This window comes from Stenella coeruleoalba (assembly GCF_951394435.1).
Source record: "Stenella coeruleoalba genome assembly, chromosome: 5".
NCBI lineage: Eukaryota > Metazoa > Chordata > Mammalia > Artiodactyla > Delphinidae > Stenella > Stenella coeruleoalba.
In genome coordinates, this window is record NC_137150.1 from 142,558,120 (window position 1) to 142,584,229 (window position 26,110).

The following is a 26,110-nucleotide window of genomic DNA, read 5'->3' on the forward strand; positions in this document are numbered from 1 at the left end:
TTGTCCCAGCATGCTTAGAGGGCGAGTGCTTGTTTGGTGTTGGCCTTCGTCCCGTGAAGTCAGTAGCCCCAAACCTCTGGGAAAGCCCGGGGCATCCACGTTGTCACTGAAGCTTTGGCAAGCTCTCATTAATTGGGTTTTAAACTTTGTTATATTCTGAACGTCTTGAGGGTTTAAATTTGGGTGATAGATGTTGATATTTAAATTCCTCATAGTTCTCTGTAAATCTTTGAAACCTGCTCAGCGCTTTTGCCTGAGTTTCCAACTTGAGTCAAGCTCCCCTGTCGTCTGGCCTGTGTAGGCCACTCTGTGTTGGCCTGTCCTCAGCAGTTAGTGTGGCCCCGAGCCCAGGTTTCGAAGCTTCCTCCATAACTGGTTGTGTGCCTGTGGACAAAGCCGTCCGCTTTCTTCACGCTTGGTGTTCTGAGGCCAGCTTGGAATCGTGAATGGTGCCCTCACGTTCTTATCTGGAGATTCAGCTCTGAAGGCTCTCTGGCCGCGTAGGACGCTGGGCAAACAGCGTGTGTGGGGTTCTCAGCCTGAGCGCAGTTCTCAGGTCCAGTTAGGTGTTCCTCATTTCTTGTTCTTTCTTATATGGAGGGGTGGCCAGAGAAGGACTGTCTGCAGGTGGCGCCAGCTTCATGGTGTGGGGCTGTCAAGGGTGGAGAGCAGGCCGTGGAAGGTCATGTCTGAGTTGGTTGATTATCACGCCCCATAATGAAAGCTTCTGTTTGTTGATTTGCAAGGAGGAAGAAGTCTCCCCAGAAGGCAGAAATCTATCTTCAGGGAGCCTTGAAGAATTACCTGGCTGAGGGCTGGGCACTGCCTATCACACACACAAGGAAGCAGCTAGCTGAATGTCAGAAACACCTTGGGCAAATTGAAAAGTATCCTTTACGTTGAATATGTTCATGAAGTAGGAGGACTGCTTTCTCTCTGTATGGCCCACCATTGAGGGTTTAAGGAGCACCTGATAACTAGGAGAGAAAAGCCTGCCTCAACACGCGTACTGTGTTGGATAGACGCTGCTGCCTAGTCAGCGTATCTGACCTCTGCTTGAGTTCCTGACACCCTAGAAAAAGGGGAACACCCGTCGGGATGCACCCTCTGGGGACTGGAGGGGCTGTGTGCGCAGTGCCCCAGCGCGTGGTCCTCTCAGGCCCCTTGACCCTGCACCCAGCTACCTTCAGACCAGCAGCCTCCTGGCCAGCGACCGGCACCTGACTGGGAACGAGCGGGAGTACTTCTGCAGAGAGATTCTCAGCTTCGCCAGCCAGCAGGCAGACAGCCCAGGTAAGGCTTGTTTTCAAACATTGCTATGAAAAATTTCAGATGTCGTAGAAAAGCAAACACGATAATACAGCGTGTGTACTCTATACTGACCACCTAGATTCAGCAGTTGTTAACATTTTGCTGTGTAGCAAATGTGTGTCTATATCTTTCTTTTTTCTTTTTGCTGAACTTCAGAGCAGCTCCAGACCCTGGAACAGTGTAGCATCTTCTGAAAACAAAGGTGATCCCCTAACCACCCTGCCCACAGACGGACAAGGTTCTAAGTCGGGCTACCAAGTTAGCCCCTTTTCAGATCTACCCCATTGTCTTGAAAAGTGTTTTTACAACTTATTTTATATTCAAAATAATTGGACCCTACTTGTCCAGTCAGGGGTCACACACTGCATTTGATTGTTGTATCTCAGTTCTCCTTTAACTTAGAACAGTCTTTCCATCTTGTTTTCTTCCTCTTTTCCAGACACTGACCTTTTAATATACAACAGCTTTATTGAGATAGGCTCACAGCGTGCAGTATACGACCCTGCGGCTTTTGGTGTCGCCACAGACATGTGTACCCGTCCCACAGTCAGTGTTAGAGCATTTTTATCACCCGAAAGAAACCCCACACTTATTTCCTCCCAACCTCCTCCTACCACCCCCCATCCCCCCAAGTCCCCGGGAACCACTGATCCACTTTCTATCCCGAGTCCCCGGGAACCACTGATCCTCTTCCTGTCCCGAGTCCCCGGGAACCACTGATCCACTTCCTACCCCGAGTCCCCGGGAACCACTGATCCTCTTCCTGTCCCGAGTCCCCGGGAACCACTGATCCACTTTCTGCCCCGAGTCCCCGGGAACCACTGATCCACTTCCTATCCCGAGTCCCCGGGAACCACTGATCCTCTTCCTGTCCCGAGTCCCCGGGAACCACTGATCCACTTCCTACCCCGAGTCCCCGGGAACCACTGACCCACTTCCTGTCTCTGAAGATGTGTGCTCTGGGTGTTTCACGTAAATGGAATCATACAACATGTGTTTGTTGTGACCGGCTTATTTCACTCAGTACAGTGTTTTCAGAACTCAACTGTGTTGTAGCGTGTCAGCATTTCATTCCTTTTTGTGACTGAATAATATTCCGTGGTATGGATGGACCACACTGTGTTCATCCCTTCAGCGGTTGTTTGACAACAGGGTTGTAAGGCACTGACTTTTTAAAGACATCGAGCCGCTTGTCTCATAGACTGTCTCACCGTCTGAAGTTTCTTGAGTATTTCCTTATGGGAATGTCCAACAGCAAGGTAGATCTCAAAGCCTTAGGTTCAGGCTAAATGTTTTGGCAAATATACTTTAAGAATTGCCGCGTAGTAAGATTAACTTTATTGTAATATTTAGCTTCTCGTGTTCAGTTTATCAAGAAGAGTATTTATTTAAAATAGTCACTGTCTTAGTCAGCTCGAGCAGCCATAACAAAATGCCGCAGACTGGACGCTTCAACAGCGGGTGTTTATTTTCTCACAGTTCTGGAGGCTGACATCTGAGGTCAGGATGCCAGCAGGGTGGGTTTCTGATGAGGCCCCTCTTCCTGGCTTGTCCCTTCAAGGCAAGGGGTGGGGGTGGCGTGGAAGGGAGGTGGAGAGAGAGACTCAGAGAGAGGGAGGGAGCAGGAAGGGAGGTGCAGGGAGAGATGGGGGAGAAATGGAGAGACTCAGAGAGAGGGAGGGAGGAAGTGGGGGGAAGGGAGGTGGGGGGAGAGGCGGAGAGGGCTGTCTGGTGCATCCTCCTACAAGGGCATGCATCCCTCATGACCTCATCAAACCCTAACTCTCTCCCAGAGGGCCCGCTGGGGGATAGAGCTTCCACTTAAGAATTTTGGCGGGACCGCATTCAGTCCATAGCGGTTGCTAACTGCTTGAAAGCCAGTGTTTCCAGAGGTTTTGGCTTCGGGTTGCTGTGGTCGTTGCCTGCTGGGGTGCGCGTCACACACATCAAGCCGCCTGCATGGGTTTCTCAGGGGCAGCGTGGTACTGATTTGTGTTCTAGAGCCTTTAATGTGCCCAGGCTGGTCATTGTAGAGCTGTGTGCCGGATCTGCTGTGTGTGGCGCACACGTGAGACCGTGCGGTTACGCTTCTCCTGCCAGCTTTCCATGGCGTCTCCGTGAAGAAAATACTCCATGATTGTCCCTGTTTTCTTATGATTTTATGGCATCAGTCTCGGCACCGTCTCCCTTACTGGTCAGTCCAGTGGCCTTGTGGATGTTCTAGACACACCAGTGCTTGTGGAAAGGAAGTTGGAGGATGCAGTGGGTTCTCCCCTGACGGTGCCTCTGGGGCTGGGGACCTGCTGCCCTCCTGGCTTCTCACTTCACTGGCTGGCCTCACAGGGTGGCACACACCTGGGTTCATTTCCAGATGTACAGGGGGGTTTGGGCATCTTTACTGGAGAATCTTTCTGTGCGTGGGAAGGTGGTGGGATCCCCTGAAACAGCTCTAGGAATTGGGCTTTACAAATCTTGTTTTGAAATTGAGGAGTTAGTTGACCTGTATTTCTCTTGGGTTTGCCAAAACAGGAGTTAGAAACCTTAATTTCTTCAGGTCTTATGATTTCCAGGAGTTATCTAGGCATGTGTTTCTGTTCTCTTTTTGACAAATAACTCTTTGGTGTGTGAAGATGGCACAAGGTTGGGAGGGTCTGAACCATCTCTTTTGCACGTTATTGCTTCCCACGGGCCCGATGGTGCCCAGTCCTGCAGTCTCTATAGCATCTGGAAGTGTGACTTAGGAAGTAAAACATGGCACTGTGTGTTTACAGGTCACAAAATAGTGCTCCCTATGCATCCTTTCGCACAACTGAGAGACCTCCATTTTACCCCTTCCAATGCTGTGGTCCACGTGGGTGGTGTCTTGTCCGTGGAGATAACCGTGTGCAGTCAGATGCCCGTGCCTGTCCACGCGGAGCAGATTGCCATCAACGTCCACTTCAGCATCGAGAAAAACAACTACCGGAAGACTGCCGAGTGGCTCACCAAGCACAAGACGGCCAACGGGATTGTCAGCTTCCCGGCAGAGACCTCGCCTTTCCCCACATCCCAGAACAGCCTGCCCGCGCTGGAGCTCTGCGAGATGTTTGAGAGAAGTCCTTCCGACAATTCCTTGCACACGACAGGGATTATCTGCAAAAATGTCCACGTGCTCCTAAGGAAGCAGGAGAGTGGCGCGTCCCTGGAAGCGCCCTCGGGTGCCGCCCTGGAGTCTGGGGCCCACGTGCTGAAGTGCACCGCCGTGACCCTGGAGCCGGGGCCCAACGCAATCACGTTCAGGACGCAGGTGTGTGTTGGGCGGGGAGTTTTCTTCAGGGGGGGCCGGAGCGGGTGGCACGTGCAGGAACCCTCTGAAGAAGCTGGGAATCCAGTAGACGTCTCTGTCCTGTTCACCTGGCTTTGATTTTTATCCTTAAAGAAAAACAGACTGATGTTTTGAAAAAACCTTTTGTACTTATATAATTGTAAGGCAGGTGATAAATTTTGAATGAAGTTCTTGACATGGGTAATTATTTGTGTTCTCACTGGATTTAGTTAGACTTTTCCCTTTGTATTAGAAAACACCCTCATTTGCTAAAATGAGGAAGTTTCAGAGAAGGTGGCGCTTTCATGTTCAACTCTCTTCTCCTTTTGTGGCTGCACGGATGGATGTCAAAACAGTTGTTTCTGGCCCGTTCTGATACAGATCTTCCTCCAGTGCAGCGGCTTCTGTTAGTTCCACTGACCCAAGAGGCCAGTGGAAAGTGCAGCTATTTGCCATGTGTGTTTTTAGTCTAGTCTTAGAGCAGGTTTTAAATTTCATGCTCCCTGCCTCCATTAAATACCTTTTGCAGAAGAGAAAGCCACAGATAAAGCTTATTAAATTGAGAATGCATTATTAAGCATAAAGTCAAACTTAAGCATCAGTTACTCAGAAAGTCCTCAATTGAGAGATGCTGAGGGATCTTTTGAACAGCCCGCGTGTAGACGTGTTAGCACAGAGCAGCAGGATAAAGAGGGTGAGAAAAGCGGTCACTTCAGAGATTATGGCTCAGCTTCCCCTTGAGAAACTCGTCACTGCAGGAACGGGGACGGCTGTGCAAATGCTCGGTTTTGCCCCCAGGCCAAGGAGCCGGGAACCTACACGCTGCGGCAGCTGTGCGCCTCGGTGGGCCCGGTGTGGTTCGTCCTTCCTCACATCTACCCGCTGGTGCAGTATGACGTGTATTCGCAGGAGCCGCAGCTGCACGTGGAGCCGCTGGCCGGTGAGTGGGCCGCGGGGGCTCTGCGGGGGTTCTGCGCTGCACTTGGCTCCTTTAAGGGAGCACGTGGAAGGAGGGCTCTCTGCAGCGTCACGCTTGCGGCCCTCTGTAAGAGACAGTTTGGAGAGCAGCGTGGCGATTTTGCCTGGGAACTGACTCTGGCTCTTTTGTTCATCTGAATATTTGCTTTTCCGTAATTGCTACTTTCATGTTTACTAAACATTAGCTGAGAAAGAGGAGCTAAATCTCAGCTGATGTCTACTGCAGAGAATTTCATAAGTAAATGCAATTTCCTGCTTAGAGTTCCATTTCAGAGGCCGGATGCTACAGTAGTTAGGGTCTGTGCTCGGATCAAAAGGCTTTTCCTTTGAAAGTGTTGATTAACCTTGACCCCCGGGCTTGGCATTTGGGAAATTCAGTGCTGCTGTCCTTTCTGTTAAGTCCTACAATTAGGAGGAGTTGGTGTAAACAGATTATTGAAGACCACGTGGCACTTCAGTAAAACACTAAGGAGCGAGTGGCGCTGTGGTTTAGGCTAGAAACAATGGATTTATTCGCTTGCTGCTTCCATTTGAGGAAAAAACATCAAGAAAGCGCTTTCTCTATCTAATCTCTCTAAACTACCTATTTCTATGCTTTTAAGCGTCTCCCCTGGCTACCTGGAAAGGCCCTCAGGTGCGGAACACAGCAGTATCTCAGTGGTTCTTCCCTCAGAGAACCTTTTTTTTTTTTTAACATCTTTATTGGGGTATAATTGCTTTACAATGGTGTGTTATTTTCTGCTTTATAACAAAGTGAATCAGTTATACATTTACATATGTTCCCATATCTCTGTCTCCCTCCCTCCCACCCTCCCTATCCCACCCCTCCAGGTGGTCACAAAGCACCGAGCTGATCTCCCTGTGCTATGCGGCTGCTTCCCTCTAGCTATCTACCTTACGTTTGGTAGTGTATATATGTCCGTGCCTCTCTCTCGCTTTGTCACAGCTTACCCTTCCCCCTCCCCATATCCTCAAGTCCATTCTCTAGTAGGTCTATGTCTTTATTCCCGTCTTACCCCTAGGTTCTTCATGACATTTTTTCCCCTTAAATTCCATATATATGTGTCAGCATACGGTATTTGTCTTTCTCTTTCTGACTTACTTCACTCTGTATGACAGACTCTAGGTCTATCCACCTCATTACAAATAGCTCAATTTCGTTTCTTTTTATGGCTGAGTAATATTCCATTGTATACATGAGCCACATCTTCTTTATCCATTCATCCGATGATGGGCACTTAGGTTGTTTCCATCTCCGGGCTATTGTAAATAGAGCTGCAATGAACATTTTGGTACATGACTCTTTTTGAATTACGGTTTTCTCAGGGTATATGCCCAGTAGTGGGATTGCTGGGTTATATGGTAGTTCTATTTGTAGTTTTTTACCTTTTGTGAGAAAGGCTGAGCCCTGCAGCTGGGAGAGCCTGGGAGGTGCTGGCTCACGCCCCCGCCCTGCCCCAGCCCGCACTCCCTTTCTCACCTCCCGCCTCTCCTCCCTCTCTCTCTCTTCTCTGTTATTCCTCCACCTTGTGTCTTGTCTTTTGCCTTCTTCCTTCTGCCTTCCCTGGAGCCGATTCTTAGAAAGCCTCAGCCCATTGCCGCCCCCCATTTCCATCCAGGAGGAAGTGTACCGTATCTTCTGTCGAGCTGCTGGGAACCAGAGATCTGGAAAGGCCAGAGGGAAATCTGAATAGCGGCAACACATGCGGTTTCATTAGGCTTTTCTTTAGTGTCGTTATCTGAGTTTCTCTCAATAACTGGCTAGCGGGTAGGTTTTGAGACCCTCGTAGACACGATTGCCACCACAATCGCTAACTCTCTAAACTGAAGTGGTGATAAGGTCCCTGAGGCTCTCAGACCCTTTTGTGCCTAGCGAGGCCCCCTCAACGCTGCAGACCGCGTAACTGAGGTGAGCGCCGAGGGTGGACGCTGGGCGACCTTATGGAGAGTGTGCAGTGAACAGGTCGCCTCTAGCAGCAGAAGCAGCGCTCTTTAACTCACGGTAGGCCTTCCACTGGCGCTCTTGGTTGGCAGTGATGCTTATTGCTGTCTTCTTCCCTTTAGATAGCCTTTTGGCTGGTATTCCTCAGAAGGTCAAGTTCACTGTCACTACTGGCCATTATACAGTAAAAAACGGGGACAGCCTTCAGCTCAGCAATGTAGAAGCCATGCTTATCCTGGGTCATGAAGAGAACAGAGCAGTGATCTACTCCAACATGAGAGGTAAGGCAGCAGTCACCTGGCGAAGGTGGATTCTTGGCGTTGTCATGCACCGTGAGGATATAAGGAGCCTGTCATCCCTGCCTTCCTCAGGTGGCATCTGAGGCCCGCTTCTCCTTGCAGCTCTTTCATGGCCATGTTCCACCTGTAGGTGGATTGTAACCCTTCCCCTAGGTGGGGCGTTACCTTGGAGGGGAATAGACTTAGAGCTGTGCACGCGCTCAGTGGCTGGCGGTGCTGACCTCGCTGTGGTCTCGTGATGCAGCGTTACTGCCTGGGCTCACGCTCCATGGCGATGCCCTGCTGGCCTCCGGCCTCCTTCCACCCTCCTCGACTTTCCTCAGCAGAAAGAAAAAGCAAATGAGCCTTTTAAGACACTGGTTGGAAGCCCTAAAACAGTCCCATCTCCCGCAGTCCCCAGCCACGAGGTCTGGAGAGGGGAGGATGCAGCTCTCTTTCTCAGTGGGAGTTGGTCTGGTGGTGGGTTGGAGTGGGAGCATGTCCTGTGGGGACACCTGTGGTCTCGGGCGGGCTGTGCGAAGTGTCTCCTTTCTGCCTTCAGACTGAGCACGGTGACGGTTCTCTGAGCCGAGCTCAGCTGCACAGCCTTTGTGCAGTGCTTCTCTGTCTTCGGGGGTTTGCTCCTGAGTTTCCTGTCTCCCTCCCTCTGCGATCCTTCCCAGTTACACTCTTCCGTGTGTGTATGAGTAGCAGGAGCTGGGCTGGAACTTCACCGCTGGGCCCATCGCCTGCTGGAGGGGAGGGAGCCAGGACACAGGGGACTGTGTCACAGGTGGTTTTTCCTGTCTTCCCTAGAAAAGGCTTCTGACGCTGCGCTCCGGGTTCAGTCGTCTGACAAGGTCACGAGCATCAGCCTGCCGGCTGCGCCTGCATACCACATGATCGAATTTGAACTGCAAGTTCTCTCTTTACCTTCAGCTCCAGCAACTGGAGGGGAGAGCACCATGCTGGGGATGACAGAGCCCCATGGGAAGCATAAGGACACACAAAAAGCTGGCCACTGCATGGCTACCATGGACCACAAAGTAAGGAGGGGCTGGGACGGTGCAGCGCTGTGGGCAGCCTCTGCGTGTCCCACTTGCTTTGAAAGACAGTACATACAAGATGACTTCTGTTGGGGTGGCAGGTTTCCAGTCCCTGTACCACAAGCTCGGGTTGGGTTTAGCATTTATGGCTGTGAATCACCCCTTCTTAGATGAGGGGTGCATCTTGGAAAGACAAAGACAGGCTCTTAACTTCTCTGTCCCAACTCGAGGAAGGACGGTTTGTTGTAGAGACACAGTTTTTGCTTAGAGGGCAGTGACCTTGCCTTTGTGGCCCATTTGTCCTGGTGATTAGGCTGGAGGGGGTTCTGTGTCTCGGTGTGCTTTTACTTTCTGTTCCCTGAAACATCACATCATACTTAGCAAGGAGGAAGTGCTTAGATTTTATGCTTTGGTGCTGGTATTTATTGACAGTTATTTGAGAGACCCATGACTTTGATCCTAAATCCACAGTCCGTCAGCTCACAGAACCAGGCACTAGCATCATGCTTTTTCTGCGTTTGCCCATGTCTTACAATACAGATATCAGTTCCGAGGGCTTTTGAACAACCCAAGGGTAGAAGTGTGTGCTTGTGGTCCCATGGGACTGTATTTTTTGCATACTGTTAAAAGCTGCTGCCTGAGGGTCTGGCTTCCAAACAGCCTGAAGGTAGTTGCTGAGACCCTCCCCTTTGGGACACTGACAGGTCTTGGCACACCCTCAACTCCTGGGAGCCACTAGAAATACAATAGGCTGCTTGGACAAGCACAAAGGTTTGAGAGACAGCCAAGAGCTGGGGCAGAGTTGAACAACAAGGTTTATCTCCTACACGAGGCCACTCCTTCAAGACTGGGAGAGGTGGTCGTTTTATCTACTGTCCAGAAAGTGACACAGACCAGCAAAATGAAGAAACAGAGGAGTATGTTCCAAAATGAAAGAACAAGATAAAACCTTGGGAAATAACCTTAATGAAACAGAGATAAGTAATTTACCTGGTAAAGAATTCAAAGTAATGTTCATAAAGATGCTCATCGAACTGGGGAGAAGAATGGAGGAAAACAGTGAGAACTTCAACAAAGAGAGAGAAGCGTATAAGAAAGTACCAAATAGAAGTCTCAGAGCTGAAGAGCACAGTAACCGAACTGAAAGATACACTAGAGGGGTTCAGCAGCAGACTAGATGGAGCAAAGAAAGAACCAGTCAACTCGAAGACAAAGCAGGGGGATTTGTCCAATCAGAGCGGAGAAAAGGTTGGAAACAATGGAAGATGGCCTAAGGGACTTATGGGACAACATCAAACAGACAGACATTCACATCATAGGGGTCCCAGAAGGAGAAGAGAGAGAGCGAAAGGGGCAGAAATTTTATTTGAGGAAATAATGGCTAAAAACTTCCCTACCCTGGGGAAGGAAAGAGACATTCAGATCCAGGAAGCTCAGAGAGTTTCAAACAAGATGAACCCAAAGAGACTCACACAAAGACACATTATAGGTAAAATGTCAAAAGTTAAAGACAAGGAAAGAATCTGTTATGTGCAAGAGAACCCCATAAAACTATCAGCAGATTTTCAGCAGAAACTTTGCAGGCCAGAAGGGAGTGGCACAATATATTAACCTTGCTGGGGGAGGGGGTGGGGGACAAACAACTTCCAACCAAGAATACTCTGTGTGGCAAAGTTATCCTTCAGAATTGAAAGAAAGATAAAGAGTTTTCCAGACAAGTAAAAACTAAAGTTTATCACCACTAAGCCAGCCCTACAAGAAATGTCAGAGACTTATTTAAGATGAAAAGAAACTGTGCTAATTAGTAACAGAAACACATGAAAGAATAAATCTCATTGGAAAGGTAACTATTTGATAAATGTAGTGGATTAATCACTTATAAAGCTGGTATGAAGGTGGAAAAAAAAAGCAGTAAAAATAGCTATGATTACAGTAATTAGTTAAGGGATACACACGATAAAAAGATGTAAAATGTGACATCTCAAAAACAAAATGTTGGAGGGGGGAGTTACAATGCGGAGTTTTAGAATGGGATCAAACTTAAGTTGTTATTAACTAAAATAGGCTGTTATAGATGTAAGTTACTACATATAAACCTCATGGTAACCACAAAGCAAAACCTATAGTAAATACACAAAAGATAAAGGAATATAAACATACCACTAAAGAAAGTCATCAAAGCACAAGGAAGAGAGCAAGAGAAGGAGATAGGAACAGAGGGGAACTTTAAAAACAGCCAGAAAACAATTAAGAAAATGACAGTAAGCACACACCTATCAATAATTACTTCAAATGTAAATGGCTAAATTTTCCACTCAAAAGACAAAGTGACTGAATGGATTAAAAAATCAAGACCCATCTGTAAGCTGCCTACAAGAGACTCACTTTAGATGTAAGGACACACAAACCGAAAGTAAAGGGATGTAAAAAGGTATTCCATGCAGATAGAAATGGAAGAAAGCTGGAGCAGCTACACTTACATCAGACAAAGTAGACTTTAAATCAGAGACTGTAGTAAGAGACAAAGATGGGTGTTATGTAATGCTAAAGGGGTCAATCCAATAAGAAAATACAATGTTCATAAGTATTTATGCACCCAACATAGGAGCACCTAAAATACAAAGCAAATAGTAACATATCTAAAGGGAGAATAGCAGTGTAATAATAGTACGGGCTTCAATACTCCACTTACATAAATGGATAGAACCTCCAGACAGAAAATGAATAAGGACACATAGGCCTTAAATATGTTAAACTAGAGGATTTAACAGACATTTACAGGATATACCATCCAAAAACAACAATACAGATTCTTCTCAAGTACACATGGAATATTTTTCAAGATAGATCACGTTAGCCTGCAAAACAAGTCTTAATAAACTTAAGAGGATTGAAATCATATCAAGCATCTTTTCCAACCACAAAGGTATGAAACTGGAAATTAATTACATGAAGAAAACTGCAAACTGCACAAATATGTGGGGATTAAACAACATGTTGTTGAAGAACCAATGGGTCAAAGAAGAAACCAAAAGAGAAATAAAAATCTACCTTGAAACAAATGAGCATGGAAATGTAACATATCAAAATTTATGGGATGCAGTGAAAGCAGTTCTCAGAGGGAAGTTCATAGCAATAAATGCCCTCCTCAAGAAACAAGAAATGTCTCAAATAAACAACCTAATTTTATATCTCAAGGAACTAGAAAAAGAACAAAGCTCAAAGTTAGTGGAAGGAAGGAAATACCATGATCAGAGGAGAAACAAATGAAATAGAGACTAAAAAGATAATAGAAAAGATCAGTGAAACTAAGAGCTGGTTCTTTGAAAAGGTAAAATTGACAAACCTTTAGCTAGACTCACCAAGAAAAAAAGAGGACGCAAAATCAGAAATGAAAGAGATGTTACAAGTGACACCACAGAAATACAAAGTGTCATAAGAGACTAGTACTATGAACAATTACATGCCAATAAATTGGATGACCTAGAAGAAATGGATAAATTCCTAGAACATACAACCTACCGAGGCTGAGTCATGATGAAATAGAAAATCTGAACAGACTGATTACTAGTAAGGACATTGAATCAGTTTTCAAAAAACCTCCCAACTAACAAAAGTCCAGGACAGATGGCTTCGCTGGTGATTCTACCAAACATTCAGAGAGTTAATACCAGTCCTTCTCAACCTCTTCCAAAAAATAGAAGAGGAAGGAACTCTCCCAAACTTGTTTTACAGGCCTGCATTACCCAGATACCAAAACGAGACAAGGATACCACAAGAAAAGAAAATTACAGGCCAGTGTCTCTGATAAACATAGGTACAAAAATCCTCAACAAAATATTAGCAAACCAAATTCAACAAAACATGAAAAGGATTATACACCATGATCAAGTGGGATTTACTCCAGGATTGCAAGGATGGTTCAACATCCACAAAATAATGTGATACACTACATTAACAGGATGAAGGGTTAAAAATCATGTGATCTCGTCAATAGGTGCAGACAGAGCATTTGACAGAATTCAACATCCATTTATGATAAAAACAGAGGGAATGTTCCTCAACATAATAAAGGCCATATATGGCAAGCCCACAGCCAACATTGTGATCAATGGTGAAAAGCTGAAAGCTTTTCTTCTGAGATCAGGAATAAGACAAGGATGCCCACCACTTTTATTTAACATAGTATTGTAAGTCTTAGAGCAATTAGGCAATAAAAATAAATAAAAGTCATCCAAATTGGAAAGGAAGAAGTAAAACTGTCACTATTTGAAGATGATATGATATTATATAGAGAAAAATCTAAAGACTCCAACACAAAAAACTGTTAGGACTAGTGAGCAAATTCAGTAAAGTTACAGGATGCAAAACCAGTACACATAAATCGGTTGCATTTCTTTACACTAACAATGAACTGTCAGAAAGAGAAATTAGGAAAACAATCCCATTTTCAATTGCATCAAAAAATAAAATACCTAGGAATAAATTTAACCCTGAAGGTAAAAGACTTGTTTATTGAAACTCAGAAGACATTAACGAAAGAAATAGAAGACATAAATAAATGGAAAGGTAGTCTGTGCTCATGGGTTGGAAGAATTAATATTGTAAAAGGCAGTCTGCAGATTCAGTGCAATCCCTATCAAAATGCCAATGGGATTTTTCACAGCAATAGAAGAAACAATCCTAAAGTTTGTGTGGAACCACAGAAGACCCCAAATAGCCAGAGCAATCTTCTTTTTTTTTTTTTTGACTGCGTTGGGTCTTTGTTGCTGCCCGCGGGCTTTCTCTAGTTGTGGTGAGTGGGGGCTACTCTTTGTTGCAGTGAACGGGCTTCTCATTGCGGTGGCTTCTCTTGTTGTGGAGCACAGGCTCAGTCGTTGCGGCACACAGGCCCTAGAGCGCGTGGGCCTCAGTAGTGGTGGCACGCAGGCTCTAGGGCATGCGGGCTTCAGTAGTTGTGGCGTGCGGGCTCTAGAGCACAGGCTTAGTAGTTGTGGCACACAGGCTTAGTTGCTCCGCAATATGTGGGATCTTCCCAGACCAGGGATTGAACCTGTGTCCCCTGCATTGGCACGTGGATTCTTAACCACTACACCACCAGGGAAGTCCCCAAAGCAATCTTGACAAAGAAGTACAAAGCTGGAGGTATTATGCTCCCTGATTTCAAACTATTAATATATTATAAACCTATAGTAATCAAAACAGAGTGGTACTGGCATGAAAACAGACACATAGATCGATGGACCAGAATAGAGAGCCCAGAAATAAATCTACACATATATGGTCAATTAGTTTATGATGAAGGATCCAAGAATGTGTAATGAGGAAAGGACATTCAGTAAAGGTGTTGGGAAAACTGGAGAGTCACATAGAAAGGAGTGAAACTGGACTTTACACTGTACACATAAATGAACTAAAAATGGATTAAAGACTTGAAAGTAAGACCTGAAACCATAAAACTCCTAGAAGAAAACACAGGTAGTAAGTTCTTGACATGGGCCTTGATGTTGATTTTTTCAATTTGACACCAAAAGCAAAAGCAATAAAAGCAAAAATAAACAGCTGGGACTCCATCAAACTAAAAAGCTTCTACACAGCAAAGAAACTATTGACAAAATGAAAAGGCAGCCTACTGAATGGAAGAAATATTTCCAAATCATATGTCTGATAAGTGGCTAATAAACAAAACGTATAAAGAACTCATACAACTCAATAGCAAAAAAAAAACCAAGCAGTCCAATTTAAAAATGTGCAGAAAATCTGAACAGACATTTTTCCAAAGAAGATATACAGAAGGCCAACAGGTACATGAAAAGATGCTCAACATCACTTAATCATCAGGGAAATGTCAGAATGGCTATTATCAAAAAGACAACAAATAATAAGTGTCGGCAGAAAGGAAACCCTCATGTATTATTGGTGGGGATGTAAAGTGGTGCAGCCACTGTAGAAGACAGTGTGGAAGTTCCTCAAAAAATTAAAAATAGATCTGTCATACAATTTAGCAATTCTACTTCCGGGTATTTTTCTGAAGAAAACAAAAACACTAACTCAAAAAGATACCTGCACCCCCGTGTTCATTGCAGCATTATGTATAATAGCCAAGATATAGAAGCAACCTACACATCCACCAGGGATGAATGAATAAAGATGAACGCGCGTGCGCGCACACGCACGCACACGCATGCACACACACACACACAGAGAGAGAGAGAGAGAGAGAGAGAGAGAGAGGAATATTATTCAGCCCTAAAGAAGAATAAGTCTTGTCATTTGCGACAGCGTGGATGGATCTAGAGGGCATTATGCTAAGTGAAAGAAGACAAAGACAGATACCATGTGATCTAACTTATATGTGGAATCTAAAAAAGTAAAAATAAAGACCAAGCTCATAGATAAGGACATATTGGTGGCTGCCCGAGGCGTGGAGTAGGGGTTGAGAGAAATGGATGAATTGTTTTTTTGTTATTTTGTTTTTTAGTTTAAATAAATTGAACAATTTTAAAAAAAGAAGTGAATGCACAAAAGCAGTAGGATAAAAGGCTAATCGAAGCAGTCATTTCAAAGGGATTATGGCATAGAATACCAGGCAAGGCAGGATCTCAAAAAGAATGTCTTAATTTTCAGTCCTTGAAATTTCTTCCTTCCTTATCTGATACAGAGTTCAGGAGGCAAAGATGCTACTTACAACAATAAGCGCACGTTCTGTACTCAGTATATTCCTTTGTGGGGGGAAATAAAATACAAGCTTGGGAACTGGTTTCTGCCCTTAAGGAAGTTAATAGCTTATTGGTCCACACGACAGCCCCAAATTGGTTTGCAGTTATGTATTCAGTGTCTTGTGGATTAAGAGTTTGGGTAATTCCCTTGATTTGTAATAGTTAATGATTGATTAGTATAATCTGCACATGAGTGACTAAAAGCACTTTGTCATAACCTCCTGCACATTAAAAACACATTTGGCGTTATGGCCACACGCCCATGAGAATAACGGGGTAGGGTCTGCACTGCGGGCTGCGGCGTCTGCTCGGAGCCGTTGATACCGTGCCGATGGCTCATTTCTCTCTCCTTTGTTTGTGTATATGTTTAATGGGGTTTATCTCTCTGGATAAGAAATGGTAAAGACATCAAATGTCTAGGAAATGGGCAGCCACCACAGATCTGGATGGATGGTGGTGGCGGTGCCTGTCCCGTGTGATGAGGGGTCTGAACGCCTGTCCCCCGTCTCTCCTCAGGTGTCCATCGATTGCCCGTGGTCCATCTACTCCACCGTCATCTCGCTGACGTTCAGCATGCCCTTCAGGACCACGCACTCCCTGCTGTCATCCGGGACACGGTAAAGGACCTCAGGCCCCTTTCCCAGGCTCCCCTACCTGCAGGCCCTACTGTTCAGAGCTTGGCTTTGGTGACGCTGAGCATGTTTTCTCATGGCCATGATGCCACTGTCCACCTGTTAAAATTCACAGTAATTCCCTGGGTCCTATAGCGCCCAGCCCATACTCAGATTTGGTTTGTAGGATGTGGGATTCAAACACAGTCCCCTCTGTTTCTGAGATCCCTTCTCATCCCTCCTCCCCCTGTTTTCAAGCCATTGGCCCGTTGCCAGACTTGGGTCAGTTGCCATTCTGGCTTCCCCTGGTCACGTCCTCGTGGGTTTGTGTAAGTAGCTCCCTGTCGGCTGCTGTCTGTCACCTCTAGAGGGGGGCTTGCGGTCTCCGCACTCCCGACGCTCGGCCAGGTCCCTGTGTTGTGGCTGTTTGGCGGCACCCCTGGCCCCCGCTTTCTGCCAGGGGCACTCCTCGCCCTCCGTACCCTTAGTGTGGGCCACAGATGGCTCCAGACATTGTCGCCGGTTGAGAGCTGCTGCTTTAGAGGCTTGACTAGGTTCAGATTCAGTTTTTGGACAAGGAAGTCTGCAGGTGTCATCCTGTGCTTCACCTGTCCCCGCCTCAGGAGACTCAGTGTGTGGTGGTTAAAAACACCAACAGCTCTACAGAGAATCTGGGTTGCTTTATTTGAGCCTGGCTTTTCACAACTCCTCTTTACGTGTAACAGAAATTCAAGTGAATTCTGTACTGACCTGGTTTGTCAGTGAGTAATTGTTACTTCTATAGATGAAGAGTAATCGTTACTCTTTCTTCCATGACTCATTGCAAGCTATTGTATGTTTAGGAAAATCATTTACAGTCGTGTAATAAAGTATCCAAAACAGAATATTCTTAGACCCATTTTTCCTAAGAGATAGCTTGCATAGAAAGATTTGGTTTTTTTCTGACACTTTTACACGTGAAATTAAAAGTAGAAGTACATGTTAACAACTGGTTCTTATTTTCCTGTGTCACTTTTTTGATTCCTTACAGAACATCTTCTTAATACAGCCAAACTGTATTTAATAAAGTTCTTAAATGGCAAAATCTTATTGTTTTTCTCCTTTAGGAAATATGTTCAAGTGTGTGTCCAGAATTTGTCAGAACTCGACTTTCAGCTGTCAGATAGTCATCTCGTGGATACTGGTGATAGTACCGACCTGCGACTAGTACCGCTGAACACGGAATCCGAACAGGTAACCGTTTCCTAGAACCGAGCACCAACCTCTCAGCAGAACACAGAGGAGAACAAGAGTGTAGTGATGTTGATGGAAGTGACCGTGTGCTTCAGCTGAGCCCTTCCCTGTAGGGAACGACCTTGCTGGTGGTCAGTGGGAAGCACGCACTGACATGCAGCTGTGTTGCTGCGATGTGCATGTTTGCGGTTCGCTGTGGGCCGAGTGGCACAGCACATGGAGTAAGAAATAGGTTGATATTTGTATTTTTAGAAAAATTAAATCTTACATTTGTCAGACTCCACACACAGATTTATTCCAAGCTTGTCCTGATCAGTCTCATGCTGATTGCGTGGACGCCATCACCGCCAGAAACAGTGGCTGCCGCGTACATGACTGCCTTGCCCAGCGACGGGCTCTCAGGTGTCGGGGTAGCTTTGTGAAGGAGTCACGTTCACGTTCACACTGTCTGGCTGAATCCTGGCCCTGTTTTTTCTGTTCATTGGTTGCGTGTGTTTTTAGACAGTCAGTGCTGAGTGTTTAGAAGATCAAAGGTTTTCTTAACGGATGTCTGATCTTTAGCATTTTCAAAGGGTTTTTCCCAGCATTTGACCCATTTCAAATGCTTCCCAGGTCTGTCACTGTGCTTACAGGTATGGACTGTTGCCTGAGGTGGCGCCAGCTCCCTTCCTCACTTCACTTAGTGGCAAATACACAGTAGTTGGCGTGGGTGTAAGGATGTCCCTTTAACTGTTTGATGACATTTCCCACTTTGGGAATGTATGGGATACTGAATACTAGTAACCGCTCTTTATGCTTTTTAAAATAATCCCCTGTGCTGTAGAGCTTATGGAATCACAAAGGCTGAGACCCTTTTGACCAGTTCGAGGCAGTCTTCCTCGAGGGCAGCTGAGGGCAGTGCTGGGGAGGCGGGCGGGGCAGTGCAGGCGGCGTGTGGGGAAGCGGGCCCTGGGGGACCGCCTCCCCCGACCCTCTCGCCCCCCTGGCGGGAGGCGCCCCCGGGACTGAGCGCCTGTGTCGCGTGCGCGGGCAGTGACGGCCGACTCCCTTGCAGCGCATCCACAGCAGGCAGGCGGTGTTCTTTGTCTGGGAGCTGAAGTGGACGCAGGAGCCTCCCCCCTCCCTGCACTGCCGGTTCTCCGTTGGATTCTCCCCAGCTTCTGAGGAGCGGCTGTCTGTCTCCTTAAAGCCCTATACTTACGAATTTCAAGTGGACAATTTTTTGGTATGTATTGCCTTATTTTCTGGTGGGCTTGTGTGGTGGCGAGATGGAAGAAGGCATCATATTCTTTACCTTCTGTAAATCAGACAAAAGCTTTCAATATAATGAAGCAACCAGTCGCAGAAAAGACCCAGCACTTGGGGCCTGGAGGCCCTGACTGGCTAGTTAGAGCCCGAGGTCCGGTCTGGTGGCGGGTCTGACACTCGTGCCCTCCTGCGCGGCTCCCGCTGGGCGCGGTCGTCTCCAGAGACAGGACCCCACCTCTCCTCCCTTTTCTCTGCCTTAGCGCTGACTTAGTTGTGTCCTGCACCCGTTTCTTAGAGTCCTTTTATCTTGAGCATTAGCCGCTGTGTCTCTAGTTCTTTAGAAGAAAAACTGAAAGTATTATGGAAACTTACTTAAAGCAGATTTTCTTTAACCCGCACATTAGGTGTGGAGCTAAAAGCAGCCTAGACCTAGGTGAGTAAAGGCAGTAGTTGTGTTTTGTTTCTGTACTGAGATGATTGGGTTTGGTGTTAGGTAAATCAAAATGTGGATACACAACTTTTGGGGTGTTCCCTTTTCTTCTCTTTACGACTGAGATCGTCAAACACTTTATTTGAGAAGGTGTTTGTATAGCTCTTGACGTTAGCAATTTTTTCAACACCTCCTTCCAACCAGAAGACTATTTGTTTCCACCCTCCTGCTTCCTTGAGCTCTCCTTATTAGCCTTAGAGTTAAACGTAATCACTAGCATAGTTCCTCTTTTTGTTGGACAAACAGGTGCCTTTTTGCTGTGTTGTTAATAGCAGCTGAACATTAAGTTATTCGTATGGTAAAGAGTCTGCATAAATTTAATCTGGGTTCCTTACTGCAGATGATGATTAACACTAGTTAGCAGTTTCCACTATTTTCTGTCTTTCTTGCTTCCTTTTCACATTGAGCATAGGAAAAATTTTCCTTTCGAACTGAACAAGCTTAGTTAAAGGCCAGAGAAAAATACCTGGTGGATTGCTCTCTTCAAAACCGGTATTCTGAGGATAAGAAATACAGATACCACCTTTCTTTTTTGGCTGCGTTGGGTGTTCGTTGCTGCACGTGCGCTTTCTCTAGTTGCGGCGAGCGGGGGCTACTCTTCGTTGCTGCTCACGGGCTTCTCATTGCGGTGGCTTCTCTTGCTGCGGCGCGTGGGCTCGGCAGTTGTGGCTCGCGGGCTCTAGAGCGCAGGCTCAGTAGTTGGGGTGCATGAGCTTAGTTGCTCCCCGGCATGTGGGATCTTCCCGGACCAGGGCTCGAACCCGTGTCCCTTGTTTTGGCAGGCAGATTCGGAACCACTGCGCCACCAGGGAAGTCCCCAGATACCACGTTTTTTAAAAAGCTTCATTGAGATTTGATTTCTGTACCATGAAGTTCACCCATTTGGAGTGTGCACGTCAGGGAAGTTAGCGTGTTGACAGAGCTGTGCCACCGGCACCATGGTCGTGTCTTAGCGCCCTTTTCGTCCTCCCAAGAAGCCTGTGCCCCGTTCACACTCAGCCCCTCCTTCCTCTGCTCGCCCTGGGCCACCGCTGACCCAGAGGCAAGTGTGCCTGGGCTTCGCCTGTTCAGGTGCAGTCGTGTTATGTGCGATCCTCTCAAGACTGGCTGCTTTCACGTGACAGGATGTTTCCAGAGCTCATTCATTTTGCAGCATGTTCAGGACTCCATTCTTTGTTGTGGGTGAATAATACTCCATTGTGTGGATAGGCCACATTTTGTTCTCCATTTACCTGTGGCTGGACATCTGGGTTGTTTCCACCTTGGGACTGTTATGAATAATAATGCTGTGAGAATCCTTGTGGAAGCTTTTATGTGTATGTGTGTGTTCCATCCTCTTAGGTAGATTCCTCAGTGGAGTTGCTGGGTCATATGGTAGCTCTGGGTTTAACTTTTTGAGCAGCTGTTAAACTGTTTTTTAAAGAAACATCACTTTATATTCTCTCGGGCAACCTGTGAGGGTTCCAGTTTCCACACTCACACCAACACTTGTTCTTGCTGCCCCTTGATCACAGGCATCCCAGTGGGCGTGAGCTGGTCTCCCATGATGGCCCATGGTGTTCAGTATCTTTCCTGTGCTTTTTGGCCATTTGTGTGTCGTCTTGGAGAGATGTCTGTTCATATCCTTTTCCCATTTTTCAGTAGGGTTGTCTTTTTATTGAGTTGTAAGTGTTTCTTTGTATGTTCAGTCCCTTATCATGCATACGATCTGCAGATATTTTCTCCCATTCTGTGGTTGTATTTTCACTTTCTTGATGGTTTCCTCTGAAGCACAAAAGTTTTTAATTTTGGTGAAGTCCAACCTTAGTCTCTTATTTCTTGTACTTTGGTGTAGGATCTAAGAAATCATTGTTTATCCCAAGTTCAAAAAGATTTCCTCCCATGTTTTCTTCTAAGAGTTTTATAGTTTTAGCTTTTACATTTCAGTCTACGATCTACTTTGAGGTAACTTTATGTATGGTGACAGGTGGCGGTCCAGATTCATTCTCTCCATGTGGTGCCCCTATGCCGCTCGTTGAAAAGACCCTTCTTTCCCCGTTGGATGGTCCTGGCACCCTTGTTGAAAATCTGCCGAGTTGATTTCTGGGGAGCTCACTTCTAGGCACTGTACCCGCAGCCTCTGCGGCTGCTGTCAGCAGGCCCCTTGCTGCTGACGCAGGCTCAGCCGCCCCTCCTTCCCGAGAGCAGCCAGGAAGCCGTGTGCGAGGACACGCACTTAGGAGCGCAGCCGCCTCGTCACTCTGTCACTTGGAGCTGCCTCTCCAGCTCTCAGCACAGTCGCGCTCGTCTGGCTGCCCTCGCAGCCCTTGCGGACCGTGCGGGCTCTGGCCGTGAGCTGCTCGGGCCAGGGCCTCTTCCATCGGCCCCTTTGGTGTTGCTGTTCTCTTCTTCAGAAGGAGGGCAGCCACGTGTGGGGGGCCTGGGCTGTGATCCCTTGTGCGGGCTTGAGGCCTTTGTCCCGGGTGGTGGGCAAGTGTGAACACGTGCGACTACCAGACAGGTGACGGAGAAAGAAGCATTATAGAGAAGGTTCATTATGGACCTTTCCAAGGAACTCCTGTTAATTTTGCTAGTTGTGATAATGGCATTGTGTTTTGTTAAGAAAACGTCCGTACTGTTTAGTAACACATCCTGAAGTATATACGGGTGAAGTGACAGGTCTGGAATCGGCTTTAAAGCAGCCTGGGCAGATAAATCAGTGTGGATCGATGGATGGCGGAGGCTCCTGAAGCAGGATCTGACCCTGACTGTGGGTGACAGGCCCATGCAGGGTCACGGGCCGTCCTTCCTCCTCCTGAGATGCCTGCACGCGTTCTCGTTAGGAAGAGAGCTTAAGGCTCTTGAGGTGGGGCTTCCTGAGGGCATCATCTCTACAGGGAGTCAGCGGTCAGGGGCAGCGAACGCACAGCTCCTCCTCTGGTCCGTTCTCTCTCGAGTCTGCGGGCGGCACCGTGGTGGCCCCAAACAACATTTCTTCAGATGGCTTATGTCTCCTGTGCCCTTCTCTCTCCTTTCTCGCCCAGACCTTGTACAGTGTGAGAGCGGAGATATCGCCCCCTCCAGGGACAGAGCTCTGTAAGACAGGCTCGCTCTGCTCCTTGGAGGTGTCCATCACGCGGCTCTCGGACCTCTCGGACGCGGACAAGGATGAGGCGCTGACGGAACGTGAGGACTATTTTTCAACGAAGCTTATGTACGAAGGTGGGTCTAGAGGCTGCTTTCCACTGGCTATTGTGCTCATCCCTGCCATCCACAAAGTGTAGTGTTCCTCGTCTGAAGACAGAACGTTCTAGAATTGAAAGAGCACGTTTGAATATTCCAGTGTATGATATGGTCCTGGGCCCACAGGATGTTGAGCCTGGTTACTGTGGAGTCGTTCTCCTAACAGCCATTCGAACAGCCTTGGGGCTCAGGGCTGAGCACACAGCGGTGCCTAGAGCTGCCCTGTCCTGTCTACCTGTGAGTCAGGCCCATCCCCCCGGAGCAGAGCCCAGACCCCGTCGCTGAGCAGGCCAGGCGTCCTGTAGTCATGCTCCTGCCCTTTCCCTCCAGCCTCCTTTCACTCCCTTTCCCCTCACCCGCCACCTGCACCCCGACCCTGACATGCCCGGGCCCTCCACCCTCCCCAGTCTCTGCCAGACACCCCTTTGCAGCCCCCCTCCTCCTGGGCCTGGGCTTCTTCAGTAGTGGTTCTCAGGTATTGGCGTCAGAACATTAATGCTCTAAAAGTAATTAAGGAGGCAAATATTTATTTACTTATTTTAAAATAATAGGGAAGCCATTACCTGATAATACTCTTGAAAAAGAACTATTTTCCAGAACAGTAAATAGAGCGAGAAGAATGGCGTTTTGCAGCCTTTCGAATCTCTTTAATGTCTGGCTCATGGCAGGTACTGAATTTTCCTGTCTGCTGCATTCAGTCTGGTGATGTCCCGTACTGGTTAAGGTAGATGAAGAAACTCCAGTCTCGCACAGATTCGTAATTGGTAAAGGCAGCACTCTCTGAACAACCTTCAGATAACTGTGGATGTTCTCTGATACTCCACCAAGACTCAACAAGCGGTCGTTTTTGACAGCCTGGTCACAACGTGGAATCTGAAATCACACGAGGGAGCGTTTCGTGCTGTCTCGTTCAGTCCTTTCATCTGCCTCGCATTTTGGAAGGATCTTTTCCCCGGGCACATTTCGTAGCCCCGCGCCTCCGTCACTTGCGAAACACGGTTCCTGAATTGTGCAGCCCCTTTCGTTGTTCAGGGCCACAAACTTGTGCTGGTCTCAGGCTCACGCTGGGCCCATCACGAGAGTCTTGGAGTGCCGGGACCCTGCCAAGCTCACAGTGGCAAAGGCAGGTTTTCCAAAATGCTAACTTTTGATCAGCGTTTTGAACTGTATCATGGGCAACTTCTTAGAAGTGCCCGGCTCATGCCATTCATTTATAAGCAGGCGTCTGCCGGATGCCTGAGGCTGACGAGCTCGCTGGTGAGGCCCCAGGGAGCTCAGTGGCCTGGCGGCCTGTGCTGTGGCCAGGCCTGCTTCCCATGTTACAGGAAGCAGGGTGACGGGTGCACGGACCTCTCTCTACTATTCTGCAAGTTCTTGTGAGTCTCTAATCATCTCAAAATTAAAGTTAGAAAAAGAGATGTGTACGAAAGGGTTGAATTAATAAAATTAAATTGATTTTGACTGCTTCGTGAGGGCATCCTTAACTAAAACTGGCGGTCTTTTCCTGCAAGTCTGTGGTGGCGAAGAACACAATGCCTGGACTCTGGGTGCACGTGGCGCCCCAGCTCACACTCAGGCCCTCGCGTTTCCCACCAGAGGGCGTGTCAACACTGAGGAGGGCAGGGACGTGCCCTCCCGGGTGCCCCGAGGACCAGCTCGGAGAACCGCTGCTCCGGTGTGCCCCTCCGCGATGCTGCTTTGGCTTCTGCCCGTCCTCCAAGGCCCCCCGGCCCCACCTGTGGGAAGTTCGCCCTCTGCCGCCCCTTCTTTGCTCGTGGAGCGTCTAGTCATGGGCTTCTGGGCTCTTGCTTTGTGTCCCATGGCAGGGATGCTCTGACCTCTGTGCAAGGTCACCTGCTGCTCGAGGACAAGCAACAGCTGTCCTCCTTAACTTCTGAATGACTGCTCAGTTAGGTGTTCGAGTCGCACTGAATTACATCCCAGCTGTGGTTTAAGTTAGTGTTCGTAATAGCGCCTGCCATATAGTAAGCCTCTCCGAGGTGCGCGTAGAGGAGCTAAGTGCTTACCTGCATCTTTTCTTCCCATCCCATCACAGCTGCCTTTGGCAGGGTTGGGGTCAGACCCACCCCCAGAGGAGCCAGCGTCCCTGCCCCGCCCCCATTCTGCAGCCGGAGCGACCGCGCTCTTGAAGCGTCACACGGCGCGTTCAGGGGGATTTGAATGCAGAATGGAATCGCTGCTCATTTATTAACTTGAGGGGGAAAAAGTGACTTTTCCCTGTGCACCCCACCTGTATCTTCCTTATTAAATCAGATGTGTTTTACCTTGAGGTGCAGTTACAAGGCGTCGAGACACAGAGTATACGCTCCGGTTCTGGACTTCTCATCGTGGAGTGTGAGCCTGTTGATGTTCCTTATTTGGTGTGAGCACTGAAGGTCCTTTTTTGGGGTGAAAACGGTGCTTCCCCTCTCTGTTTCAGTTGTCGACAACAGCAGCAATTGGGCGGTGTGCGGGAAGAGTTCCGGGGTCATCTCCATGCCTGTGGCTGCTCGGGCCACTCACAGAGTCCGCATGGAGGTGATGCCCCTCTTTGCGGGTTACCTGCCCCTCCCCGACGTCAGGCTGTTTAAATACCTGCCCCATCACTCTGCGCACTCGTCACAACTGGATGCTGGTAAGGACTGTGCGGTGAGGGCACCGCCCGTGTGGGAGGGGCAGCTCCGTGCGGAGCGGCCGCAGACGAGCATGGGGACAGCCTTGCTGCTTAACAGCCCGTGTCCAGGGCCAAACGCTAGTCAGGGCTACACGTCCTGAGCCCTGGCCTGGAGAGCAGTCCGCCCAGGGCCCAGGCGCTGGATTCTCTTCAAAGGCGAGGCCGCCTTCGACATCCTTGTGCCCTGAAGGGCGACTCGGGAGGCTGGCGGCTCCCCGGGGTGGGGAGAGGTCGGCGTGGGGCGGCCTCCATCTCACTTCCTGTGCGCTTTCCAGATAGCTGGATAGAAAACGACAGCCTCTCGGTGGACAAGCACGTGGACGACCAGCTGGACAGCGGCAGCGTCCAGAGCAGGGGCAGCACGCGCTCGGTGGCCAGCAGCGAGCACAAGGGCTTGCCCATGCCCCGGCTCCGGGCGCTGCCCCCCGGTCAGGCCTTCAACGCCAGCGCGGGCACGCAGGTCCTGGTCATTCCCAGCCAAGACGACCATGTTCTCGAAGTCAGCGTCACGTGACCACGCCCAGGGCTCAGTCCCCAGACCGGCCGCGTGCGCGTGCACGCCGAAGGGATCCTGACTCGATTGTAACTGTCTCGCTCTAACCAGACTTTTGGTGATTCTGTCTGGCCGTGGACGCATCAGAGAATTGCAGTGTACAGCTGGTCAGCTGGGTTGCATCGTTACTTGTGTGCTGTCTGGGGTGTAAGATGCCTTGTTATTTTCTCATCGCCCCGTGCCTGTGCTGCTGTCCTCCCGTGTTTGCCCAGAGCCCCGCCTTTTCCCTCACCCTCTGCTCAGGAAAGAGCTTCTAGCGCTCTCCCCTGAGCAGCCTGTCATCTGCTGGTTCTCTGTGGAAGCCCAGGGCTCTTTCAGGTAGGCGCGCAGCAGGCCTTGCAGGCCTGTTAGTGACACGTGTGTGCCTTTCTGGTCACACGGCTGCCCGATCTCTGGACCAGGTGGATTTGTATGTCTCCTAAGGGGTAAAACACAGTCCTTTACCCCAGATCCTCTAGTTGTGCTTTTCTAGAATAACACCCTTTCTGGGCAGGGGGATGG

The 26,110-nt window shown here is 48.2% G+C and overlaps 1 protein-coding gene across 7 annotated transcripts in view; it reads left to right on the top strand.

The window, feature by feature from the left end:
- Positions 1-26,110, top strand: part of TRAPPC10 (trafficking protein particle complex subunit 10) — an 87,099-nt gene extending 60,989 nt beyond the window's left edge. For 6 of the 7 annotated variants that reach the window (XM_079922540.1, XM_079922534.1, XM_079922535.1 and 3 more), the window contains 12 exons: positions 747-887; positions 1,181-1,293; positions 4,083-4,597; positions 5,414-5,555; positions 7,658-7,816; positions 8,630-8,859; positions 16,095-16,195; positions 17,296-17,422; positions 18,477-18,647; positions 22,184-22,361; positions 24,823-25,017; positions 25,332-26,110. In XM_079922540.1, coding sequence (XP_079778666.1) covers positions 747-887; positions 1,181-1,293; positions 4,083-4,597; positions 5,414-5,555; positions 7,658-7,816; positions 8,630-8,859; positions 16,095-16,195; positions 17,296-17,422; positions 18,477-18,647; positions 22,184-22,361; positions 24,823-25,017; positions 25,332-25,570 — 2,311 coding nt within the window. In that variant the 3' untranslated portion in view covers positions 25,571-26,110. The remainder of the gene's footprint in view (positions 1-746; positions 888-1,180; positions 1,294-4,082; positions 4,598-5,413; positions 5,556-7,657; positions 7,817-8,629; positions 8,860-16,094; positions 16,196-17,295; positions 17,423-18,476; positions 18,648-22,183; positions 22,362-24,822; positions 25,018-25,331) is intronic. The other variant, XM_079922536.1, reaches the window with a different exon arrangement.